Source organism: Gorilla gorilla, chromosome 13 (genome assembly GCF_029281585.2).
Source record: "Gorilla gorilla gorilla isolate KB3781 chromosome 13, NHGRI_mGorGor1-v2.1_pri, whole genome shotgun sequence".
Lineage (NCBI taxonomy): Eukaryota > Metazoa > Chordata > Mammalia > Primates > Hominidae > Gorilla > Gorilla gorilla.
The window spans coordinates 93,585,597-93,613,411 of record NC_073237.2 but is presented as its reverse complement, the minus strand read 5'-3'; the positions used below and the strand labels follow the sequence as shown (position 1 = coordinate 93,613,411).

The following is a 27,815-nucleotide window of genomic DNA, read 5'->3' as shown; positions in this document are numbered from 1 at the left end:
GTATTTTTCTTTCTATATTTTCTTATTTTTCTATGATGAATATGTATTACCTATGTAGTAAGATTTAAAGACAGTTGAAAACATAGCCAGCTGTGGTGGCATGTGCCTTTAGTCCCAGCTACTCGGGAGGCTGCAGCAGGAGAATTACTTAAACCTGGGGGGCAGAGGTTGCAGTGAGCCAAGATCACGCCACTGCACTCCAGCCTGGGTGACAGACCAAGACTCTGTCAAATAAATAAATAAATACATAAAGTTAAAAACAGAAAACCAATTTCACTGATTGCCTAACCTTATAACAATGTAAAGGAAAATGAAAAAGGGGAAACAACCCCTCACAATCCCACCCCTTACAAGTCACAGCTTCATTTTTCAATGTTCTAGTCCAGTCCTTGGCCCTGTGCATAAAGGTGAGGTTGACAGCATTATGCTCATAGTCTATACTCATATTTGTGTCCTAGTTTTTTAATTTCACATTCTCTCTCCAGCAGTTTTCAGCCTGTTTTGTACTTTTCATGACCACTAAATTGGAAAGACTTGGAACAAATACAGAATGTAAATATCTCAATAATAGTTTTTGTATATATTACATGTTGAAATGACAATATTTGAGATATACTGGGTTAAATAAAACATTATTAAGACTAATGTAACCTGTCTATTTTTAGTTTTTAAACAGAGGCTACTAGAACTTTCAAAATTGAACATGTGAATTTCATTTTGTTTCTGTTTGGCAGCATGGAGTTGAGTGTGGTACCACCAATACATACAACACACACAGAGCACACACTCATATTTGCATTGTGCATGGAAAATTTCTGGAAGTATGCACAGAAAACAGTTAACAGTGGTTATCTTGGGGCAAAAAATTAGGGGTTTGAGTAGGAGGAAGACTTACTTTACGCTAAACATTTTTTGTAATATTTTTTAAAGCACCTGTATGTAGGTTGGAATAATAAAAACTAAAATGCTGACACAATGCTAGTGCTCTACAGTTTGTAGTGTGTTTCTCATCCTTGGTGTCCTCTGCCCCATGGTTCTGATAAGGAAGCAGGGCAGGCATCATCACTCCTGGGTGACAGGTAGGGGCAGGGGCAGCCTGGACGGGAATGCAGGCCTCCTCTCCCTGTGCCCTTGGCCACACATCCATGTCCATGCAGCTTCCTTTGCATCGTGCTTGTCCCTGGTTGTGCTCAAATGTCTCAGATATATCTCCCAGCCACATGCAGACTAATGAGGGAAGGAGAAGACATGTGCACACATCAGGCAGGGCAGAGGGAGTAGCAGTATCCAGACCACCTGTGGGGTCCAGTGAGAAGAAAGTAGAGAAAGGGAGCAAGGCAGGGCTGGTGGAGAGCTGGGACCCTTCATGCCAGGAGAGTCTTCTTGTGGGTGTCCTCTGCAAGAGACTCGCCCTTTGGGCAGGCAAATGAGGAGGATGTAAAGGCAGGATGCTCTTCAGAGCTGGATATTGGCCTGGGCTTCCTGTAAGACTGTGTGTGTGTGCGTGCGTGCGTGTGTGTGTGTGTGTGTGTGTGAGAGAGAGACAGAGAGAGAGAGGTGACCAGCAGGTACCTAAAATCCAACTGATATCTGCGTGCAAATGCTCACACCATGTTTAAAGCCATTCCCTCTTCCTATACTGCTTTTCTTGAGATTGATGTCCCTTGTCCCCTTGATTCAATATTCACTGATGTTCCCTTGAGCCAGATTCACCTGCCGGGGACCCAGTGTTACTAGCCCTGTAGAGCAAGGCAGGTCTGATACCCAATAGAGGTGTCTGAGTGTATAAGAAATAACAAGCTCTCTGGGGTCAGAAAGACTTGATCATCTGCTAATTGCTTGGGCAAGTTATTTAATCTGGTTGATTTTCAGCTTTCTCAACTGTAAAAATAGGGATGAAAGTACTTATCCCTCAGGGTTGTTGTGAAATTCAAGTGAAGACTCTAAGCATAATGTTAGCTCATTGTAGAAGTTCAAATCAATAATGCTTTTCTTCTTCCTACTAAAAGATGTGGTTAGTCCTGGACCTTGCATTCACTTCCTAGGCCCACTGCAGGCACTATTCGGAGATTCTGAGGAAAGCTTGTCATACATATTCCTGGTGAAAGACAAACAAATGACTCTGAGAGTGCTCTTACCTGTAACAGACCAAAATGTGGAACAGATAGCTCACACACGTGAGAGAGGCGGGCAAAACGGTCGCCACCCAGACTCCTGAAATATGAAAAGTGATATGAGAAGCCTTGAAAAATAAACATGAAATAGAATTTTTAAAAATGCGGAATCCTGCACCAGAAAGTTCTAAGCAAATCAAGTAGACTTTAACACATTTCTTGTGTAAGTAAACTTTTGCTCATTTTCTGTTTTATTTTAGCTGCACACACCCTTTGTATAGTTCCTGCATACTCCTCTCATTTTGTACTAATATTTTCGCTCTACAGTGAAGGAAGGAAGAAAAGTTATGGAGTATTTCCCATATATCATACATAGCCTCTGTGCATGAAAAACATATTTGACCTCTAATTGCCACTTTTTTGGGAGGGATGTTGGTTATACCTCAACCGGGTACAAAGATAGCTGGGATCAAGATGTCTTGGCTATTCACTCACCCATCCTTCAGCAAGTTTTGATATTGAGAATCTAATTTGCTTTTAGAGAGATTGTGTGCGTTCATGAGAGAGGGATGTAGAAACAGGGAAGTAGGATGATTTGTTGGTTTAAAAACTTGTGTAGAAGTTGATTATCAATAGGTGCAAAAAAAGTATTTGACAAAATCCAACATCTCTTTACAATTAAAAACATTCAACATCTGGTGTTCTGTTGCACAGTACAGAAACTATAGTTAACAATAATGTGTTGTATATTTCAAAATAGCTAGAAGACAGGATTTTGAATGTTCTCACCATAAATAAATGATAAATGTCTGAGGGGATGGGTTTACTGATTTAATCATCAGTCAATGTATATACATATCTAAACATCACATTGTATCTAATAAATATGTACAATTTTTATGTGTCAATTAAAAATAAAACAAAACAAAACAAAACACTACTCAACCTATTAGGAATACAAAATAACTTCCTTAGCCTGATAAAGAGCATCTGCTAAAAACCCACAGCTAACATCATACTTAGTAGTAAAAGACTGAATGCTTTCCCCCTAACCTCAAGAACAACAACAACAAAAAAACATATCTACTCTCCTCTAGCCAAAATTGTACTAGAGGTTTGAGCCAGTGCAATTGGGCAAGAAAAAGAATATAAAATGCATCCAGATTGGAAAGGAAAAAATAAAACTCTATTCACAAATGCCATGATCTCATAGATAGAAAAAGCAGGAAATATACAAAAAAACTATTAGAACTAATAAATGAGTACAGTAAGGTTTATAGAACACAAAAGAAATATATAAAAGTCAATTGTATTTCTATACACAAGCAATGAACAATCTGAAAATGAAATAAGAAAATGATTGCATTTACAATAGTATCAAAAATAATAATATTAAATTTAGCAAAAGAATGTAGAACTCATACACTGAAAACCACAGAAAATTTTGAAAAAAATTAAAGAAGACATAAATTACTGGGAAGACTTCCCATGTTCACATATAGGATATTCATTGTTAACACAGCAATACTACCCAAATGGATCTATAGATTCAACTCAATCCCTATCAGAATTCAAATGCCATCTTAGCATTAATTGACCAGCTAATCCTAATATTCATATAAAATTGAAGGAACCAAGAATAGGCAATAAAATTCTGAAAAAGAAAAAGAAAATTACAGGACTTGCTGTTTCTAATTTCAAACTTACTACAAAGTTACAGTAATGAAGGCACTGTGATACTGACATAAGGACAGACAAATAGATCAATGGAATAGAATTGAGAATCCAAAATAAACCCTCATACTTATGGTCAATTTATTATCAACACAGATGACAAGACAATTCAATGGGGCAAAAATGTGTTTTTTGACAAATGGTGCTGGAACAACTTGATATTCACATGCAAAACAATGAAATTAGACTCCTACCTCACACCATACATAAAAATGAGTTCAAAATGGATCAAAGGCCTAAATGTAAGAGCTAAAACTAAAAAAGTCTCAGAAGAAAATATGAGAAAAATCCCTGTGACCTTGGGTTAGACAATGGTTTCTTAGATATGACACCAAAAGCACAAGTGACATAAGAAAAAACAGATATGTTTGGCTTCATCGAAATTGGAAACATTTGTGTTTCAAAAGATATCATCAAGAAAAGAGAAAAAGTAACCCACAAAATGGGAGAAAATATTTTCAAATCATGTATCTCATAAGGGATTTGTATACAAACTATTAAGCACACTTACAGCTCAATAAATAAACAAATAATGGAATTTTTAAATCATCAAAGAATCTGAATAGACATTTCTCAAAAGAATATATACAAATGGCCAGTACGTGTAAAAGTACATGTAAAGATACCAAACATTATTAGCCACTAAAGAAATGAAAATAAAAACAATAGTGAGATTCCACTGCATCTCCACTAGATGGCTATAAACAAAAAAGATGGATAATAATAAGTGTTGACAAGGATGTGGAGAAATTGGAATTTCCACAATGCTGGTGAGACTAAACAGTGATACAGCTGCTTTTGAAAACAGTCTAGCAGTTCTCCAAAAGGTTAAACATAGAGTTTTCATGTGTTTAACCGGCTATTCCACTCCTAGATATATACCCAAAATATGTTAAAAATATATATATATAATACTTGTACATGAATGTTCCTAGCAGTCTTATTTGTAATAGTCAAAAAGTTACAGCAACCCAAATTTTTATCAACTGATGAATGGATAAATAAAATGTATATTCATAGAATGGAACAGTAATTGACAATAAAAAGGAATAAAAAATAATTTAAAAATTTGGACACATGCTATGATATGGATGAACCTTGTAAACACTATGCTACGTGAAAGAAGCCTGTCACAAAGGGTGACGTATTGTAAATAGGAGGAATAAGTTCAAGAGATCTATTGTACAACATGGTGACTATAGTTCATAATGATATATTCTACAAAAATGCTGAATGAATGTTAAGTGTTCCATCACAAAAATTGTAACTATTTGAGGTAATATATTTGTCAATTAGCTAGATTTAACCATTTTAAAATGATATATACTTCAAAACATTATGTTGTACAGAATAAATGCATACAATTTTAGAAGTCAGTTTAAAAAATAAATTTGAAAAAGAGATGACATTATCACATTATTCCATTTCTATGATAGAGCTGGAATAGGCAAATCCATAAGGATAGAAAATAGATTCATAGTTGTTTAGGACAGGAAAGGTTGGAGGGAAATGGGTCATGATGTTTTGGGGAGGTGATGAAAAATGTTCTAAATGGTTGCACAATCTTGAGAAAATACTAAAAACCATTGAATGGTACACTTAAATGGATGAATGTATGGAATGTGGATTATGTCTCCATAAAGGTGCTTCAAGGCCAGGTGCAGTAGCTCACATCTGTAATCGTAGCACTCTGGGAGGCCAAAGTGTGAGGACTGCTTGATTGCAGGAATTTGAGACCAGCCTGGGCAACATAGCAAGACCCTGTCTCTACAAAAAAATCAGCAAATTAGCTGGGTGTGGTGGCATGTGCTTGTGGTCCCAGTTACTTGGGAAGCAGAGTGGGAGGACTGCCTGAGCCTGGGAGGTTGAGGCTGCAGTGAGCCATAATCATGCCTCTGAGCCTGAGTGACAGAGTGATACCCTCTCTGGAAAAAAAAAAAAAAATTTCTTAAAAAGAAAGAAAATGAAAAGTAGATTTCCTTTCCTTTCAAGTTCCAAATGTGTCCTTGTCCTTGTCCCAGGATCACTAGGACTAGGCAAGTGCTACATTCCAAATCTCAACCAACCCAAAACTGCCATAAATCCTACCCCAGAGGATGCAGGGAAAACGTGTTTGGAAGGGAAGGATGAGACGAGTCTGGCTACAAGAAGGGTGAGTGCAGAGTTGCTCCAGCTAACAGCATGACCACCTTATGCATTTAATTTAATGCCTTTATCTTCCCAGGCAAAGGTGAAGTATGGTCAGCTTGAAAGTTTCTCTTGGCAAATGGGTAGCTGTTTTAAAGCTGGAAGAGACCAGGATAAAGAAAAATTTAATGTTTTGATTCTCAAAATGTCTGTATGTGTGATAAATACACCAAAACATGAGTGAACATGGTGATATATTCACCATAAAGCACAGAGACCAAGAAAGTGAAGTTTCCTTTAAAATTTTTTCCGAAAACAGAGATGAAAATGTGTATTTCTAAAAGTAAGATTTAGAATGGGTATCACTGAAATCAAAGATTATAATATACTCTCTCAGTGTTATACTCAGGGACTCACTATGTTGAACATAAATCTCCACTGAAGATGAATAAAATTGTTGAAGGGCACCAGTAAACTATGGTACTGCGGAAGGGGCAGTATCTGTTCAGTGCTCATGTAAAAGGTAACTTTCCATGACACAAATATGTGATTTCACAGATGAGGAAACTGCGGCCAAGAGAGGGGTCCTGACTTGTCTTATGACACAGAGTGAATGTATCCAGGCATCTTGTCTAGGGTCCTTTCTCATCTGGGAATAATGAACAATTCTCATCCCTCCACAGGCAATAGACATATCACTCGAATATGTCATTTTCAAAGAAAGTTTCCATTTTAAGATAAAGTGCCTTTCTTATTGCCTAGGGCAAAGGACCTGAATAGACATTTCTCAAAAGAAGACATACCAATGGCCAACAGGTATATGAAAAAATGTTCATCACCACTAATTATCAGGAAAATACAAATCAAAACCACAATAAGGTATCATCTTATACTTGTGAGAATGGCTACTATCAAAAAGACAAGAGATAAGTGTTGGCAAGGATGTGGAGAAAAAACAACTCTAGTATACTGTTAGTGTGAATGTAAATTAGTACAACCTTTTGTAAAATAGTATGGAGGTTCCTCAAAAAATTAAAAATACAATTATCATGTGATCCATCAATCTCACTACTGGGTATATATCCAAAGGAAATGAAATCAGTATATTGAAGAGATATCTGCACTGCCATTTTCATTGCAGCACTGTTCACAATAGCCAACAGATGGAATCAACCTAAGTGACCAACAACAGATAAATGAATAGAGAAAATGTGTTATACATCATATACAATGAAGTACTACTGAGCCTTTAAAAACAAGGAAATCCTGCCATTTGTGACAACATGGATGAACCTGGAGAACATCACATTAAGTGAAATAAGCCAGGCACAGAAAGACAAATACTGCATGATCTCACTTACGTATGGAATCTAAAAGAGGTGAACTCATGAAAGCAGAGTAGAATGGTGGTTATCAGGGGGCAAGCAGGGGTGTGTGTAGGGGGGTGGGATTGGGGAGATGTGTGTCAAAGGATACAAAATTTCAGTTAGACAAGAGATTAAGTTAAAGAGATCTATTTTTAAGTGACTTTCAAGTAAAATTTGAAAGATATAAATAAACATTTCATAAAGAAAGGTCAAGGTTTGGTGTTTTATTTTTTTCCAAATGGAAAATATAGAATCATTTTAGTACTTGCCATTGGCACTGAGACAAAATGGGCAATTTAAGATGAGAAAAATTTCAGGGCATGTTCATTTCAGCTCCAGCTTCATTAAAGAAATGACTGTGTCTTGACCCCTTTGTCTTTCTAGTCAATCCAGGGAGGTAAATCAGCTCTAACACATTTTTCTCCAAGTGTGGTCATCCCAGCCAGGTATATCAATGCTAGCAGCCACAAATACTACACGTGTCCACCTGCCATCAGTTACAAGCCCCTCTCTCAGTTTCCCACACAGGTGTAAGAACAGGTGGCTTATGGTTTTACCTTTGGTGACACTGATCAGCTCTTTCACCTGCAGGATGACTGGGGTCAGGACCCCTGAATGGTTCGTGAAGGTGATGTAACTTTCCAGCTTGTTTTCAAACACATCCAACTCATCTCTCACGTACACAAACACGCAGAACTCGATGACAATGAACTGGGGACAGAGAGCAAAGGTTTCCAGGTCTCACCTGAGTCCAACTCAGCATGGGAATAACGTATGGATTTTCCTTTAGGGTCAAGGCCAGTGTCTTCTAGGCATTCAAAACTCTTCTGAAAATGATTCTAGACATTGACTATTCTAAGATGAATGGGATTTTGAGTTCTTGGGAGACAGAAATCACTTCAAGGTCTGTTCTTTATCCTCCAGCAAACAAGACAAGGGCCCACAAGGGCTCAAGAAACTCTACAAACATTCATGGAACCAGTAAAAAAAGAATGACTAACTTTGAGTAATGGGTGATCTGGGGGACAATTCCAGCCCTATCACACTGATCCCCTTCACTGATCTTTGCAGCAGCCACACTGGAGAAATGTACAAATATTTCTTGTACAAATGTCATGGTTGCCCAACATCTTATTATCCTGTTGTCATGCCATTGCTTCTATAGTTCCTGCTGCCAGTTCACTCACAAACCCAATCGCGTTTATCTCTGAAAGTGGAGCTCATACACTATCATGTTCATGCACCTGCTCGATCTTGAATGATTTGCTAAACTTCCAGAGCATTTCACTTTATCCTTTTTCTCTCTTAAGATGGCAGGTCCCTCATACCATGTCTTATCTCCTTCTCGTAGACCATGAGCTTCTCCCAGCTCAGGACTGAGCTGAATCAGCTCTCTGCCCTCTTCCAACTCTTAGTCCAGTGCTTGGCATAGAGTAGATATTCCATAAATACTTAAGAAACAATGTAATCCCAAATTTGTTATTCATTGTTACACAGAACTATAGTTGTCCCTTAAAATCCATTCTCCCTTCTTTGGGCACAGAGCTAGACTACATTTCCCAGCCTCCCTTATATTGGGTATGGCTACATGACTAGGTTCTTGCCAACAGAAGAGGAGTAGAAGGAATATATGATACTTCCACACCTGGTCCATGGAAACCCTCCACAAACATCTCTCCTTGCTTTGCCCCTTTCTGTTGACTATATGCAGATTGTGATGAGGTCCTCCAGGATGGTGAAGGCACATGATGGAAGAATTCTGGGTTTCCGAATGACCACACAGAGGAGTGCAGCTTCCCCTACCTGAACACCGAACTCACCACTGTTGTGTGGGTAAAAAAATATATACTGTTAAGCCACAGGAATTTAGGAGGTTATCTGGTACTTCAGCATAACCTACCTAATACATTCACCTAAAAACTTAATCACAGGATTTACTTAAATAGGTATTCTCCTACTACATTTAAAATGAACAGAAGACAATTTAGCCTTGCCATTTTTATGCATCCATTTTGACCCTACTTTTAACTCAGCCATTTTATCTCAGATAACTTTGACCACACAAAATGTTTTGATTCTATTCTTAATAAAATATTGAAGTCAGAATTATGCCAGCACTTAAAATGTCTTGTTGAGAAAGCAAACTTAAAAAAGAATGTTTAATCTGCTTAAAAATATAGTATGGTAAACCAATTCTAGTTATCTGCTTTTATTTTTAATTCAATTAAAATTAATTCAATTATTAATTTATAATAAGTTCAATAATTTTAAATTCAATTATTGAAAAAGAATTGAAATTATTTTTTTAGAATCAATTATTTTACATTTAAATGATTTGATTTTTGCTCACAGAAAAATTTATTGATCACAGATTCTACTATTGTAAGTTTTCTTTAGGGATGACTATTTCTACCAAGTAAACTTTCCTGGCTCAAATTTTGCATATCAAAATATTCTTAAATATATTTTTCTTCTATCAGGTTTTAGTTGATAATAAATTTTACCATGTGGCATTTTAACCATTATAGTTTTATGTTTTGTGGATTATTTTTACTAGTCATATTCACCATGTGGGTAAAAGTGTCCTTGGAATCAAAATGGTGGGGTTGAAGCATTGTACTTCTTTGACTTACCAAGATTCAATTTTGACCCAGCTCTTTAGGAACATGCTGCTTGCCTCAAAGACTCCATAACCCCATCCCCAACCCTGCCCCATTTATAAAATATAAAAAGGTTTTCTTAGAGCTACTTACAAGATACAGGCAGATGAATGCCAACACAATGGTTCCAATCATTCTGCTTGGAAATTGAAAGCAGGGATCCCACTCATCTATCCTGGTTTGGAACCAAGACTATTTTTTCTCTCTGTGGATAAGAAATAAATATCAAGAGATGAGAGGCTGGTAGGAAAACGAATGCCTGATTCATCTGAAAATAACCCCACCTTCTTTTTAATCTTAGAGTATATTATAGAAAGAGACCACTGTTAGCTTCCATGGTTTTCATTCTCCCCTTATTCTTAAGGACAAAAACTGGATTTTATTTTGGGCAAAAATTCACCAAACTAAAAGATTAGTTTCCAACCTGTCTTGCAGCTAAGAGTGACCAGACTAAATCCAGGCTAATGACATGTGACCACAAGTGTGGTGTGGAACTTTGGAGAGGCTGCTCAGATGGAACTAACACAGCTGGGAAAGCTGCCTTGTCTTGCCTTGCCTGCTGTCTGAAATGCAGATGTGGTGGCTGGTCCAAGCTGGAGCTCCAGCAGCCACATTGGACCATGAGACAGCATTGAGGATGGAAAGCACATACATGATGCTAGAACAGGAAGACAGGTGATTGGTGAACTGCCATGGTGGGCAGTCCAGGGTCAGGATGGACTGCTCACCTTCAGAGTTTTTTATAAGAGAAAGTAATAAATCTCTCTCGGTTGTGCCACTATTATTTGTGGTTTTCTACTACATGTAGGCAAACTGAATTCTAACCAAAGTACTAGCTTTGCCACTGTGTGACCATGGACCAGACACATCCCTTCACTGGGGCATATGCCCACATGCATAGTAAAAGGAGCAGATGTGGTGGTGGCTTGTATGATTCTAAGATCTGCTGCTTTTGCCTGACAACATCTATATCCTCCTCTACTGGTAACAGCACCTCAGTTTTATTTTGTTTGTTTCTTTTATTTTTGTTTTGATACATGGTCTCGCTCTGTTTCCCAAGCTGGAGTGCAGTAGCGTGGTCACTGCTTACTGCAGCCTTGACCTCTCAACTCAAGTGGTCCTCCCACCTCAGCCTCCCAAGTAGCTGGGACCAGATGTGCACCTCCACACCTGATTAAATTGCTCATTTTTTGTAGAGACGGGGGTCTCATCATGTTGCCCAGGCTAGTCTTGAACTTGTGAGCTCAAGTGATTCTCCCGCCTCGGCCCCCCAAAGTACTGGGATTACAGGCATGAGTCGCCATGCCCGGCCTAACACCTCAGTTTTAATTTGGGGAACCACCACTCTCTGACCCTGGGTCTTAGTGGGTAAGTGATGCTGATCCCACTTCCTGGCTCCACGGGAAGGGGAGGGACATGTGACTCAGGCTTAGCCAATCAGTGCATTCCAATCACTGCCACAGTAAGTGGTTCTGGGGTGGCGTGTGATCCAATTTGATCCAGTGAAACACATTTGTGGGACTTTTGTTTGAATAACTGGAAAGGAGCATTCGTCTTTCTTCTGGGCTTAAACCAAGAGGGTATAAACTTAAGAGAGTCTGGGCGCCACCATGTGGAGGAATCCCACCTAACTGTGAGGCCCACACATAAAAGCAGAGCTGAGGGGAGATTGAGGGAGAGAGACCTAGTTCTGATGATATCAATTAAGCCTCTGGATCCAGCTTGCCTGAAACTGACTACCTCTAGACTTTTTAGTGATAGGAGCCCATAAATTTCCTTTCTTGCTTTAATCCAGTTTGAGTTGGGTTTCTGTTTTTAGCAAATGAGAGTCTTGACCACTACAGTGCCTTTCTGGTCATCCCAGGCTCTGTCGCATCATCAGAGCTCACCAGAGTGGGAGCAAACCTGCAGGTGAATGAACAGAACTGTGGCTTACTGAGGGTGGGGTATCCTCAGGAGCTGCTTGACGTGCTCTCCCTGGTGCACTTCCAGGACAGATTTTTCTTCCTGTAAGACAGCAGACAGGCTTACACTTTGGCTCACAAATTCTTGTTAGTGTTTTGATCTTAAGAGGGGGCAATGGCCACGGAGGGCCAGATTTGGGGTAGGAGTTGCTTTTTTGGATTTAGCCATGCTGTGGTCAAGATAGGTCTTTTCCTCCCCCCTACACCCCACTGTTGAATTTGCCCCATGCCAAAGAGGCTGTGTTTGACAGTGGTTAAGGAAGAGGCTCCACAACTGAACTGTCTAGGTTCCATTTCTGGCTCTGCTACAGGTTAGCCATGTGAAAGGAAAATATCTTGGGCCCCCAAAATTACTAAGCTAAAGGGAAAAGTCAAACTGAGAACTGCTTAGGGCAAATCTGTCTTCCATTCTATTCAAAGTCACCCCTCTGCTCACTGAGATAAATGCATATCTGATTGCCTCCTTTGGAGAGGCTAATTAGAAACTCAAAAGAATGAAACCATTTGTCTCATCTACCTATGACCTGGAAGCCCCTTCCAGTTTTCCCGCCTTTCCAGACCTAACCAATGTTCATCTTACATATGTTGATTGATGTCTCATGTCTCCCTAAAATGTATAAAACCAAACTGTGCTCTGACCACATTGGGCACATGTTGTCAGGACCTCATGAGGCTGTGTCATGGGCACGTGTCTTCAACTTTGACAAAATAAACTTTCTAAATTAACTGAGACCTGTCTCAGATTTTCAGGGTTCACAGCTGGGTGACCTCAGGCAACTCAACTCACCTCTCTGCATCCAAGTTTCTGAATTCAGAATGTGAGGTGTAGTAACAGTACCTGCCTCTCTGGCTGTTGTAGAGATTAAACCCATCAGCACATGCAGTGCTCATACTTAGTACTCACCACCTGGAGCTCCCAGCCGAGGTGCACCCTCAGAGCCTTGACAAACATATGCAGGAAGCGGCCCAGCAGGAAGGCAAGGCACAGCAGCGAGGGCCAGTAAAATACGAGGGTCTCATACTTCCCCACAAACTGCAACAGAAGCAGATCACAATGCAGCTCCAGGCAGGTGGGGCCGAGCCACCTGCTGAAGCTGCAGGACTCTGCCTGCCCCAGCTTGCTCCAGCAAGGCCCCCTCTCTCAGGCTTGTGAGTCAGTGGCCAATCCCTGATCCCCCAAACCCCCATCATCAGAATGGGCAGTTAACTTGGAGCACAGCAACCCTGCATTCAAGTCTTGGCACCTTCATTTTATTTTATAAAGCTAGCTTTCCAGTCTGGGTGACAGAGCAAGACCCTGTCTCAAAACAAAACTAGTTTTCAAGGTATTTTTTTCCTTATTAGGAAGTTATTAATAAATACTCCTTTTGGAAAATATATGAGTGAGAGGGTCGGAGGTGGGTAGGTAGATGGGAGGTGGAGGCAGAGAGGGAGAGGGAGAAGGAGAAACAAAGAGAGAGGAAGAAATGGAAGGAGGGAGGTAGAGAAGAAGAAATAATCCAAAATTGCCATAGGCTGGGAGCAACACAAGCTGAGGGAAGAGTAACAGTTCTCTCAAGATGGTACTCATCGGTTTTCTGTGTTTTTAGTTTTATTTTGATGAAAAAGATGGTTTTTCACTGTCTCAAAACAAATAATATTGTGACTTATCTTGTATACTTTACTGGTTTGTTTCATGTTTTTTACATTTCCAGAGTCATATTTCCTCCCACGGGAAACTGGGGTTTGACTTTGTGATGTTAAGGTGCAGGATGGAGATATGCTGAGATGCAGGGCTCATGTCTTCCCTTGATCCTCCTCTCCAAAATATGCTTATGGCTAGATATGACCACTGTCAACATTCCTGTGTCTTTCATCTATATATCTATATGTACTATAAACTGAGGTTGTACCAAACATAAAGGTCTGCATATATATGCGCTCCTGGCCCAGGTGGCTTTCTTGAGCTCCCCACAACCTGCCTGGTAGCATTTCTAGGTGCATTGTGACATCCCTCTTTCAACTCGCTCCTTTTCTGGGGTCCAGGGCTAAGGAGATGAACCAGTTCCCACCAGCTCTGAGGACAATGCATGGCAAAGTTGGAAGGGGCTCATCTGGTCCAAGTCTTCCATTTTATAGAAAAAGAGATGAGCTACATAGAGTGAAAAGAAATGGACTTTGGAGTCAGCCAGACCTGGCCTCAATACCCAATTCCACTGCTTCCTGTGAGTGACTTAATGTACTTGAGCCTCACTTAATATACTAGTTTCTCACCTGTGAACTAGGTTTGATGAACTTCCCACCCTTCCAGGGCTGCAGAGAAGTAAAGCTGCACAGCTACAACCATCTGATCTTCAAAAAAGCCAACAAAAACAAGCAATGGAGAAAGGACTCCCTACTCAACAACTGGTGTTGGGATAACTGACTAACCATATGCAGAAGATTGAAACTGGACCCCTTCCTTTCACCACAAACAAAAAGCAACACATGATGGATAAAAGACTTAAGTGTAAAACCTAAAACTATAAAATCTTTGGAAGAGGGCAGGTGTGGTGGCTCATGCCTGTAATCCCTGCACTTTGGGAGGCCAAGGCAGGGGGATCATGAGGTCAGGAGTTCGAGACCAGCCTGGCCAACATGGTGAAACCCCGTCTCTACTAAAAATATAAAAATTAGCCAGGCGTGGTAGTGTGCATCTGTAATTCCAGCTACTGGGGAGGCTGAGGCAAAAGAATCGCTTGAACCCAGGAGGTGGATGTTGCAGTGAGCCCTGATCATGCCACTGCACTCCAGCCTGGGCAGCAGAAGAGGACTCTGTCTCAAAAGAAAAAAAAAAAACAAAACACTATAAAATCCTAGGAAATACCATTCTGACACAGGACCTTGGAAAGATTTCATGATGAAGATGCCAAAAGCAATTGCAACAAAATCAAAAACAGACTAGTGGAACCTAATTAAACTAAAGAGCTTCTGCATAGCAAAAGAAACTATCAACAGACTAAACAGACAGCCTACAGAATGGGAAAAAAATGTTTGAAAATTATGCATCTGACAAATGTCTGATATCCAGAATCTATAAGGAACTTAAACAAATGTACAAGCAAAAAACAAACAACCTCATTTAAAAAGAAAAGGGGCAAAGGACACAAACAGACACTTCTCAAAAGACATACACACAGCTAACAAACATGAAAAAATGTTCAACATCACTAATCACTAGAGAAATGCAAATCAAAACTACAATGAGATACCGTTTCATACCAGTCAGAATGACTATTACTAAAAAGCCAAAAAATAGATGCTGGCAATGTTGCAGAGGAAAGGGAATGCTTATACACTACTGGTAGGTATGTAAATTAGTTCAGCCACTGTAAAAAGTAGTTTGGTGATTTCTCAAAGAACCTGAGAATTACCCTGAGACTCGGTAATACTATTACTGAGTATACACCCGAGAGAATAGAAATCATTCTACCATAAAGACACATGCACACATATGTTAATCACAGTACTATTCACAATTGCAAAGATACAGAATTAACCTAAGTGTCCATCAATGGTGAACTGAATAAAAAAATGTGGCGTACATACACCATGGAATACTATGCACCCATAAAAAAACACTATCATGTCCTCTGCAGCAATACAGATGGAGCTGGAGGCTATCCAGCTCCAGGTTAAATTCTAAGGTAAGGAAACTGGCCAGGCATGGTGGCTCACACCTGTAATCCCAGCACTTTGGGAGGCCAAGGCAGGCAGATCATGAGGTCAGGAGATCAAGACCATCCTGGCTAACATGGTGAAACCCCATCTCTACTAAAAATACAAAAAATTAGTTGGGCATGGTGGGCGGGCACCTGTAGTCCCAGCTACTCAGGAGGCTGAGGCAGGAGAATGGCATGAACCTGGGAGGCGGAGCTTGCAGTGAGCTGAGATCGTGCCACTGCACTCCAGCCTGGGTGACAGAGTGAGACTCCGTTTAAAGAAAAAAAAAAAAAAAATTATTCTAAGGAAACTGACACAGGAACAGCCAACCAAATACCACATGTTCTCACTTATAAGTGGGAGTTAAATATTGAGTACACATGGACACAAATATGGGAACAATAGACATTGGGGCCTACTTGAGGGTGGAGGTTGGGAGGAGGGTGAGTATCAAAAAACTACCTATCAGGTACTATGTTTATTGCCTGAGTGACAAAATAATCTGTACATCACACCCCCATGACACACAACTTCCATATATAAGAAACCTGCACATGTACCCTTGAACCTAAAATAAAAAGTTAAAAATGAATTAAATAAAATGTGCATATAAAAAATAAACTGGATTTAGGCATGTCTATTTGTATATAAAAATGGAGCTACTGGCACAGTCATGAACCAACTAAAATATATCTCAGTATATTAAAATGGCTAATATTGATGTAAAGACAATCAATAAGAGAAGAGAAAATATTTCAGATTGGATTTGGGGTTTTACATAAAATTATCAAAGGCAGGTTGCAGTGGCTCATGCCTGCAATCCCAGCACTTTGGGAGGCCAAGGTGGGTGGATCACCTGAGGTCGGGAGTTCGAGACCAGCATGACCAACATGGAGAAACCCCGTCTCTACTAAAAATACAAAATTAGTCGGGCATGGTGGTGCATGCCTGTAATCCCAGCTACTTGGGAGGCTGAGGCAGGAGAACTGCTTGAACCCAGGAGGCAGAGATTGCGGTGAGCCAACGTCGTGCCATTGCACTCAAGCCTGGGCAACAAGAGGGAAACTCCATCTCAAAAAAGAAAGAAAAAAAAGAAAGAAAAGCAAAGAAAAAGAAAGAAATGATCACTGCTGGAAAACCAACAGATTACATGTCAGATGGATCACAGCAGATGTGTGAGGACTGAAATAATGTGGAATAAACATTTAAAAAAAAGCTTCAACAACAGACTACATCAAGCAGTATAACAAATTTCAGAACTTGAAGTCAGATCTTTTAAAATTACCCCATCAGACAAAAATAAAGAAAAAAGAAAAAAGGAATGAACAAAGCCTACATGACATATGGGACACCATAAAGCAACCAAACATTTGAATTTTCAGTGTCCCAGAAGGCAAAGAGCAAACCATGGGGATAGAAAAGCTACTTAACAAAGTAATAAAACTTTTCAAGTCTACCAAGAGATTTAGATATGCAGATACAGGAAGCACAGAGATCCCCAAACAGAGGGTGGATCGCTTGAGCCCAGGAGTTTGAGACTGGCCTGGGCAACATAGTGAGATTGTGTCTCTACAAAAAAATACAAAAGTTAGCCAGGTATGCTAGTGTGTGCCTGTAATGCCAGCTACAAGGAAGGCTCAGGTAGAAGGATTGCTTGAGCCCAGGAGGGGGAGGTTGCAGCGAGCTGAGATTGCGCCACTGCATGCCAGCCTGTGTCTCCAAAAATAAAATGTCTTGAAACAAATGAAAATTGAAACGCAACATACCAAAACCTATGGGATACAACAAAAGCACTGCTAGGAGGGAAGTTGATAGCAATAAACACCTATATTTTAAAAGTAGAAAGATTTCAAATAAACAAACTAATGATACACCTCAAAGAACTAGAAAAGCAAGAACAAAACAAACCCCAAATCAGTAGAATGACAGACATAATAAAGATCAGAGCAGAACTAAATGAAATATATTTTGAAAACAATACAAAGAATCGATGAAACAAAAAAGGTAAACAAAATCGATAAACTGTTAGCTAGACTAACCAAGGGAAAAAAAAAAAGATGAACGAAGTAAACAAAATCCAAGATGAAAAAGAAAACATTGCCAAGCACAGTGGCTCGTGCCTGTAATCCCAACATATTGAGAGGCTGAGGCAGGTGGATTGTTTGAGCTCAGAAGTACGAAATTAGCCTGGGCAATGTGGTGAAACTCCGCCTAAAAAAATACAAAACTTAGCTGGGCATGGTGACACATCTTTGTGAGAGGTGACAATGTGCTAGCAGCCCTCGCTTGCTCTTGGTGCCTCCTCGGCTTCGGCGTCTGCTCTGGCCGTGCTCGAGGAGCCCTTCAGCATGCCGCTGTGCTGTAGGGGCCCCTCTCTGGGGCTGGCCGAGGCCGGAGCCGGCTCCCTCTGCTCATGGGGAAGTGTGGAGGGAGAGGCGCGGGGGCGGGGGGTGGGGGGGTGGGGAGGGGAGCCGGGGCTGCCCGCGGCGCTCGCAGGCCAGTGCGGGTTCTGGGTGGGCGCAGGCTCGGTAGGCCCCGCACTCGGCTCGGCAGGCCGGCGCCTGCTGGGCTTGATCGGGGTACAAGCTCCCTCTGGGCTGCCAGTGTGCCCGGGCTAGGTGCACAAGTGGGATTTGTCCCAAAAATGCAGAGGTAGTTCAACATACACAAATCAACAAAGATGACACATCACATCAACAGAAAGAAGGACAAAAACCATAAGATCATTTCAAGAGATGTAGAAAAAGCATTTGATACAATTCAAAATCTCTTCATGATAAAAACTCTCAAACTAGGCATTGAAGGAGTATATGATACCTCGACATAATAAAGCCTACATATGACAAACCCACAGTTAACATCATACTATCACAGCTTTCAGCTTTTCCTCTAGGAACTGGAACAAGACAAGGATGTCTATTTTCGCCACTCATATTCAACACAGTAATGGAAGTCTTAGCCAGAGCAATCAGGCAATAGAAACAAGTAAAAGACATCCAAATTGGAAAAGAGAAAGTAAAATTGTCCCTCTATGCAGATGACATGATCTTGTACCTACAAAAACCTGACAACTCCAGCAAAAGCTCTTAGATCTGATAAATAAGTTCAGTAAAGTTGTAGGATATGGCCAGGCGTGGTGGCTCATGCCTGTAATCCCAGCACTTAGGGAGGCCAAGGCGGGAGGATCACCTAAGGTCAGGAGTTCAAGACCAGCCTGACCAATACAGTGAAACCCCGTCTCAACTAAAAACACAAAAATTAGCCGGGCATGGTGGCATGCGCTTGTAGTCCCAGCTACTCAGGGGGCTGAGAAAGGAGAAGCGCTTGAACCCAGCAGGCAGAGGTTGCAGTGAACCAAGATTGCTCCACTGCACTCCAGCCTGGGCTACAGAGCAAGACTCTGTCTCAAAAAAAAAAAAAAAGTTGTGGGATTAAAAAATCAACATACAAAAATTAGTAGCATTTCTATACACCAGTAATAACTAGCTGAGAAAGAATTCAAGAAGGAAATCCCATTTATAATAGCTACAAGAAAATAAAATACTTAGGAAAAAAATTTAACCAAGTAGGTGAAAAACCTCTACAAGGAAAACTACAGAACGCTGATGAAAGAAATTGAAGAGGACATAAAGAAATGGAAATCAAATCCATGCTCCTGGATCAGAAAATATTAATATTATTAAAACGACCATACAATCCAAAGCAATCTACAGATTCAATAAAATATCTATCAAAATACCAATGCCATTTTTCACAGAAGTAGAAAAAATGATCCTAAAATTCATATGGAACGAAAAAAGAGCTCAAATAGCCAAAGCAATCCTAAGTAGAAAGAAAGCTGGAGACATTATACTATCTAACTCCAACGTATATTACAAGGCTCTAGTGACCAAAACATCATGGTATTGGTATAAAAACAGGTATAAAATGAAACAGGATAGAAAACTCAGAAATAGATCCATACATTTACAGCCAATTGATTTTCAACAAAGGTGTCAAGGACATTCACTGGGGAAAGGACATCTCTTCAATAAATGGTGCTGGGAAAACTGGATATCCATATGCAAAAGAACGCGACTAACCTCCTACCTTTCACTATATACAAAAATCAACTCAAGATGGATTAAAGACTTAACCATAAGGCCTGAAACCATAAAACTACTAGAAGAAAACATAGGGGGAAGCACTTAAGGACACTGGTCTAGGAAAAGATTTTATGGCTAAGACTTCAAACACACAGGCAACAAAAACAAAAGTAGACAAATTGGACTATATTAAACTAAAAAGCTTCTGCACATCAGAGGAAACAACACAGTGAAGAGACAACCTGTTGAATGGGAGAAAATATTTGCAAACTATTCATCCAACAAGGAATTAACATCCAGAATACACAAGGAACTCAAATACCTCAACAGTAAAACATGATAATAATTCCATTTAAAAGTGGGCAAAGGGTCAGGCATTATGGCTCATGCCTGTAATCCTAGCACTTTGGGAGTAATCCTAGCACTTTGGGAGGCTGATGCAGGTGGACTGCTTGAGCCCAGGAGTTTGAGACCAGCCTGGGCAACATAGCAAAACCTCATCTCTACAAAAAAAATACAAAAATTAGACTGAGTCTGGTGATTCATGCCTGTAATCCCAGCACTTGGGGAGGCCAAGGCGGTAGGATCGCTTGAGCCCAAGAGTTCAAGACCAGCCTGGGCAACATAGTCACTAGTTGCAGAGAACAGGAATCTATAAACTCATACCCTTATTGTGTATATATATATGTATACACACAGTATATACAGGCTCATGCCTGTAATCCCAGCCCTTTGGTAGACTGAGGCAGGCACATCACTTGAGTTCGGGAGTTCCAGAACAGCAACATGATGAAACCTGTCTCTACAAAAAAAAATTAGGCAGCTGTGGTAGTGCCCGCTTGTGGTCCCAGCTACTGGCTACTCATGAGGCTGATACAGGAGGATCACTTGAGCCTTTCCTGCTTGCTTCGCTGAAGGCATCAGGCAGTTTCATGGCTGGGATCAACTCTTCTCAAAGAAGGTCCTAGCAGGACTGGGTGTCCACACCCAGGATATGGGTCCTGCAGAGAGTTTGTAATACTTACCCCTCAACCTTGGGGAAGGAGGAGGGGCTGGTGCCTTGAGGACTTACTGTCCTTCTGACCAGTCCTGATGTTTCCAAGGCACTGGGGTTTTCAGGACTGGATAAGACTGTTCTAAGGCCACAGTGTGGCAACTGCAGTGTGGCAACTGCAGCGAGTCACAGGTCAAATCCTCAACTCGGGCACTGTCTAAAGTGCCTTTCTTGGCCAGGTGCAGTGGCTCATGCCTGTAATCCCAGCACTTTGGGAGGCTGAGGTGGGTGGATTACCGGAGGCCAGGAGTTTGAGACCAGCCTGGCCAACACAGTAAAACCCTGTCTCTACTACAAATACAAAAACTAGCCAGGTGTGGTGGCACACGTTTGTAATCCCAGTTACTCGGGAGGTTGATGCAGGAGAATTGCTTGAACTCCAGAGGCAGAGATTGCACTGAGCCGAGATCACACCACTGCACTCCAGCCTGGGTGACTATACATACACACACACACACACACACACACACACACACACACACACACACAAACCAAGTACTATTCAGCCGGGCTGGTCTCGAACTCCTGACCTCAAGTGATTGGCCCGCGTTGGCCTCCCAAAGTGCTGGGATTACAGGAGTGAGCCACCACGCCCAGCCCTCTTTTCTTTATGAATTACCCAGTGTCAGGTATTCCTTTATAGCAAGGGAAGAACTAACACAATCTCATAGGACAAAATAAATACCCATAAATCCATATGGATATAAATAAATAATTCATAAATAAATGCATGAGAAGAGACACTTCTTCCTTACAAAATTCCAATTAATCAATGTAGAAGGAATGAGTAAAATACAAAATCCCCACTTGAACACCACATTAGTAACTGTTGACAAGATCCACCAACGAAAGCGAAAATCAGCAGCCAAAAGTTTGAGAAGAAACAGGATGCTACCACAGTCTCAAAGCATCTCTCCAAGATGTTTATCATTTACAGAGGGAGAAAAGAAACCTGGGAGATGCCACCTTAACCAAGTGATTGTGGTAAATATCACTAATAAGCCACGTTGGCATCCTGTACCCCTGATAGGAAATAACAAGAGCATTTCACCTTGTGATCTTCTTCCCCCAAACCCATCACCTTAGTCTAATCATGAGGAAAACATGGACAAACCCAAACTGAGGATCATTCTAAAAAACAGCTGACCAGTACTCATCAAGAGTCCATGGAAGACAAGGAAATATGGAGCAACTGTCACAGATTGGAGGAAACTGAGGGGACATAGAAACGAATGCAACGTGGGATCTTAGATTATATCCTGGAACATTAAAAAGGCATGGTAGGGGGTGGGAGGAGATGGTGAAAATCAAAGGGCTGTAGTTTAATTCATAGTATTGTATCAAGGTTAATTTGCTCATTTTGATTATTGAACTATAGTTACATAAGTTTTTAACATCAGGGAAGCAAAGTGGTATATATATGTGAACTCTGTACTATTTCTGCAACTTTTCTGTCAGTCTAAAATTATTTCAGAAATAAATACACACGCATGCACAAAATAGTAACTATGAAGAGGTGATAATAGGCTAATTAGCTTGATTGTGATGATCATTTCACAATGCATGTGTATATCAACCATCAAATTGTACACCATATATAATTTTATGTCACTAAATCTGTTAAAATATATAAAAATGAATTAATCAAATAAAAAATAAAATAACTTAAAAATAAGAATAAGCTCCATCTGAAGCACTACTTGCATAGGGCACATTAAAAACCACATTCTGCTGCTGCTGGCTGGAGGACTTGAATACCATTCAGAATTTCCCCTAACACTGTGCAGCTCTTCATCTAAAACCATAACTACAAAATTGCTGGCAAGGTACTCTCCCTGGTCCTCAATTTTCCACACCTATAAAATGAAAGCATTAGGAAAACAGATATTTTTCTTTCTCAGTTTTGACATTCTATGCTTTGTGCTTCATTAATTCCTGACTCTTCTTAGCTTGGCCTTCATTGCAAAGTGAGGCTAATAGCTTTGGTATAGAAGTGACCAGAGATTACATATGCCAGTTTGGGGCTCAGTATGTCACCATATTAACCAAAGTCAGACAATGTATGCAGCAGAGGTCATTGGGTTCTTAGTTTTCTTTTTTTTCTTTTTGAGACACAGTCTCACTCTATCACCCAGACTGGAGTGCAGTGGCACAATCTTGGCTCACTGCAACCTCCGCCTCCCGGGTTCAAGCGATTCTCCTGCCTCAGCCTTCCAAGTAGCCGGGATTACAGGCATGCACCACCACACCTGGCTAATTTTTGTATTTTTGGTAGAGACAGAGTTTCACCATTTAGCCAGGCTGGTCTTGAACTCCTGACCTCAGGTGATCTGCCTGCCTCAGCCTCCCAAAGTGCTGAGATTACAGGTGTGAGCCACTGTGCCTGGCCAGGTTCTTACGTTTCAATATCTCAGAAAGCTAATTAAAGACCTTAATCTCATTTAAATCTCTTGATTTTACACAGTAATAACAGCGAACACATGGTGAAATCTGGCCAACTTAACTTAGAAACTTCATTTTAGGGTGATATTTCAAACTCCTTTCCCATCTAGGCATTTTTCAGTAGCCAGACATGTGGCACACCTGACTCCCTTCACCTCCCTCTTAGTGAAGGTTTAGGGATTAGAGATGTCCTCAAAGCCAGAACTCAGTGGCCTACATCACCAATCCCTGGATTACTACGAGCTCACCTAGAGTCTAAAAGAACAATTCTCCTTATGCCCATTGTGACCCTGGAGAAATTACTTCACTCCTCAGTTGTTGTTTCTCACTTAGCATCTCATTTTGAAAATCTTTGTTTCACTGTGGCCACTATGACATCTGCTCCACTGAGCTTTCTGGCTTTAATTTTTTCCCCTTCAATCAGTTCCAAAGAGCCCTACTGAAGTAGCACCAGAAACTTGCATTGGTATTCCACTCTTTAAACTCTAATGATTTCTCATTTAAATATTAATTACCACTCCAACATTCCTGCATTTGTGGTCATCTTGTCAGCATATTTCACTGACCTAAATGAAGAAATTCTTGTTCCTTTTACTCCAGATTATCCATATAATTCTTCTTAAAGCCATTCTTGGGATATACTGAGGAAAGTACCTCAATTGTGGAGTCTGCTGATCTAGGGTTTAAGTGTTGACTGCACCACTTACTTAGCAAATTTCAGAAAGGTATTAAATTCCTATAAATGCGAATGTCTACTTTATAAGGTGTTTCAAAAATTCAATGATAATGTATGTGATATTCACACCACAGGGTCAGTCTGTCAAGCAGTACCCTGTCACTGGTGGCTAAGAAGATGAAGATAAGTACCCATGGGATTCCATGAACAGAGCAGTCATCTCTACTGACCTCAGCCACAAAACACCAGCCCTTCTAGCTTCCCTGGATCCTTTGCTAACCGTGCCTTTTTCTGGGATAGTATGTGGTTCTCTATTTGGCTTGAGAACAGAACACTCCTTCAAATGGTTGAAGTATCTTCATTATATACATGGTCTGCGCTTTATCACACTAATTTTTTTTTCGAGGCAAGTTCTCACTCTGTCGTCCAGGCTTGAGTGCAGTGGCATGATCACAGATCACTGCAGCCTTGAACTCATGGGGTCAAGTGATCCTACTGCCTCAGCCTCCTGAGTAGCTGGGACTATAGGCACACACCACCAGGTCTGGCTAATTTTTTATTGTTATTATTTTTTTTTAGAGATGGGGTCTCACTATGTTGCCCAGGTTGGTCTCAAACTCCTGGGCTCAAGTGATCCTCCCACCTTGGCCTCTCAATGTGTTGGGATTACAGATGTAAGCTGCCTTGACCAGCCCTAAATTTTTTTTCTTATGGTAAAATACACAAAAATGTACCATCTTAACCATGTTTAATTGTGCAACTCTGTGGTGTGAACTACATTCACATTGTTATGTGGCCATCGCAACTATCCATACCCTGAACTTTTAAAAGAATCATCCCAAACAGAAAGTCTATACCAATTAAACACTAACTCTCTATTCTTCCCTATCCCCAGCCCCTGGAAACTACTTTCTGTCTCCATGAATTTGCCTATTCTAGCTACCTCACATGAGTGGAATCATATATTTGTCCTTCCGTGACCTGCTTATTTCACTTCGTATAATGTCCTCAAGGTTCATCTATGTTGTGGCGTATGTAAGAATCACACTTTTTTTAAGGCTGAATCATATTCCATTGTACATATATACGTCATGTTGTTTATCCATTCATCCATGGATGAACATTTGGGTTCCTTCCACATTTTGGCTATTGTGACTTTATCCTGTTTTATATTCTGCAGCAATTTACATCTTTATTTTCAGAACTATTAAGTTTCTTCATATTAACAGTCATAGGAAAAGAGCAATGAAAGACTTTTATTTGATTTCATTTTTTGGCCATTCCTTTTTTTTTTTTTTTTGGCAGCCACGAAGACTGGGATTTCTAATTCTATGTTATGATAAGTAGACAATTTAAGCCATCTATCTTTTTTTCTGTTTCCTTTTAAAAAAAAAGAAAATAGCATTTTTCTAAAATATGATCATGTCAGTTTGGTCTATTTTTATACGTGTTATGGAGAGCACTAACAGACAAAAGAATAACAATATAGCAATTAGGTATTTAGTTTTTTTAAAAAAAAAAAAAAAAAGGTTGACGATGGGGCAATAGATAGCCTGCCTCTTCTCTAACCAAGTTGTGAACTGTTTAAGAAATTGACGATAAAGAGTATGGCATATGGAGACCAGAACATTCCTTTTATTATAAACAAAGTTGATTTGGGAGAATGCAGCTTATCTCTACTTGCAGGCAGATGGCCATCTTAATTCTATACCTCAGAATTAAACAGGTCTCCCAGCCACTCATAGACAGGTCTCCAGGAAAGAAGGAAAAATTATCAACTGACAAACAGTCTGATTAAATGCTTGTCTTTTACACCTGCTATGGTTTGAATGTGCCTCCTCCAAAACTAATTCTTGCTAATGTGATAGTATTAAGAGGTGGGGCCTTTAAAAGGTGATTAGGCCACGAGGGCTCCTATCTTGTGAATGGGATTAGGTGCCCTTATAAAAGGGCTTGAAAGAGGGAGTTCATCCCTTTTTGTTCTTCTGCCTTCTGTTGTATGAGGACACAGCATTCTTCCCCCACTCCTCAAGGATGCAACAGTCAAGGCCCCATCTTGGAAGCAGAGAGACTAGACCCACACCAGATAAATGAACCTGCCAGTGCCTTCATCTTGGACTTCCTAACTTCCAGGACTGTGAGGAAACAAATTCCTTTTCTTTATAAATTACCCAGTCTGTGGTATTCTGTTATAGCAACTCAAAACAGACTAACACAATGCCCTCAACCCACTTCTCTGCCTTGGTACCCATCATATTGTGTAGCAATGAATCTTGGCCTCTTTCCTATGAGCATGTTGCTTTCATCCATTCTTCCACCGACTCAACTGCTTTTATGAGTGCCTGTTTTGGGCCTAGCAATACACTAGGTCTTGCATTCAAGACCTGACAGAGGTGACAGAAACTGACATGACACCTACCCTTAAGGAGAGCAGAACAGAAAATATCGCAAAGGAGACAGAGTGTGGCGCTAGACAGTAAGAAGGGCAGAGTGACTTAACAAAGTGGGAGAAGGCTTTTCTTGGGAAGTCACATTTTTTATGATGCCTCAAGTTCAAGGAGCACTTCACCAGTATATTATACTCTGGTGTCCAGTAGAGGTGTATAGCAGGTAGCAGAGCTCAATAAATGCTTAACAAATTAATGAATGATATATGTGAAAGCACTTTATATGCAGTCAAAGTACCACACACGTTAATAATTATCATTTAGTTAATATGGAGAGACCCACTTTTATTCAGCTTCTCTGAAACACCCAAAAAGATAAATGGCAGTGTCTGGAGACATTGTGAGTTGCCACAACTGGAATTGAGGGGAGATGTGGTAATGAAGTCTAGGGAGTAGAGACCACAGTTGCTACTAAACATCCTAGAATATACAGGACAATCCCCCAAAATGTCAATAATGTCACTATTAAGAAATCCGATTCTAAAACAATTACTGTGTTTACATGTGCATTCACCTGTTTTACAGTGGAGAAACATTTCACTGTATAAACATAATACAACTAATGCTAACATTTTTGCATTCATTCATTCAACAAATAATTACTAGACACCTAGTATAAGACGGTATAGTCCTCAAGACGGTGGGGATTTTTATTTTATTTGTAGAGAAAGGGGCTTGCTCTGTCTCCCAGGCTGGAGTGCAGTGGAAGGATCACAGCTCTCTGCAGCGTTGAACTTCTGGGCTCAAGTGATTCTCCGGTCTCAGCTTCCCGAGTAGCTGGGACTACAGACATGTGCCACCACTCCTAGCTAATTTTTTTTTATTTTTTATAGAGACGGGGTCTCACTATGTTGCCCACACTGGTCTGAAACTCCTGGCCTCAAGCCATTCTCCCACTTCGGCCTCCCAAAGTGCTAGGATTATAGGCATGAGCCACCACACCTGGCCGGATTTTTAAAATATTAAAGACACATCTTCGACCATTTGGAAGTATGTGAGATACTTTAAGAAAGTTACTAAAGTTCTAAATAAATAAATGTGCTAAAAGCTCAGGAGAGACCACATCTGACTGTGAAGAGGAAAGGCTTTATACACCCTGAAGGGCTTTGGAGGGCAAAAGCATTTGCAAGAGGCACAGGGAATGGCCTAAATTGAGCACTGGGGTATGCAAGGACACCACATAGGGGAGTATGGAGAAGACCAATTTGCATCAAGTTCAGGACTTGACTTGAAAAAAAAATCAGAGCAGTGAAAAATACGATAAAAAAGAAGCAGAGTCGGGCGCAGTGGCTCACACCTGTAATCCCAGCACTTTGGGAGGCCAAGGTGGGCAGATCACCTGAGGTCAGGAGTTTGAGACCAGCCTGACCATCATAGAGAAACCCTGTCTCTACTAAAAATACAAAATTACCTGGGCATAGTGGTGCATGCCTGTAATCCCAGCTACTCAGGAGGCTGAGACCT

General features: G+C 40.5%; 1 protein-coding gene across 3 annotated transcripts in view; it reads right to left on the bottom strand.

The window, feature by feature from the left end:
• The window catches only part of LOC134756891 (stimulated by retinoic acid gene 6 protein-like), a 50,974-nt gene that overhangs the window by 1,720 nt on the left and 21,439 nt on the right, over nt 1-27,815 (bottom strand). For all 3 annotated transcript variants that reach the window (XM_063696604.1, XM_063696603.1, XM_063696605.1), the window contains 5 exons: nt 12,871-12,999; nt 11,939-12,009; nt 10,096-10,207; nt 7,900-8,053; nt 2,139-2,214 (listed from right to left, as the gene is read on the bottom strand). In XM_063696604.1, coding sequence (XP_063552674.1) covers nt 2,139-2,214; nt 7,900-8,053; nt 10,096-10,137 — 272 coding nt within the window. In that variant the 5' untranslated portion in view covers nt 10,138-10,207; nt 11,939-12,009; nt 12,871-12,999. The remainder of the gene's footprint in view (nt 1-2,138; nt 2,215-7,899; nt 8,054-10,095; nt 10,208-11,938; nt 12,010-12,870; nt 13,000-27,815) is intronic.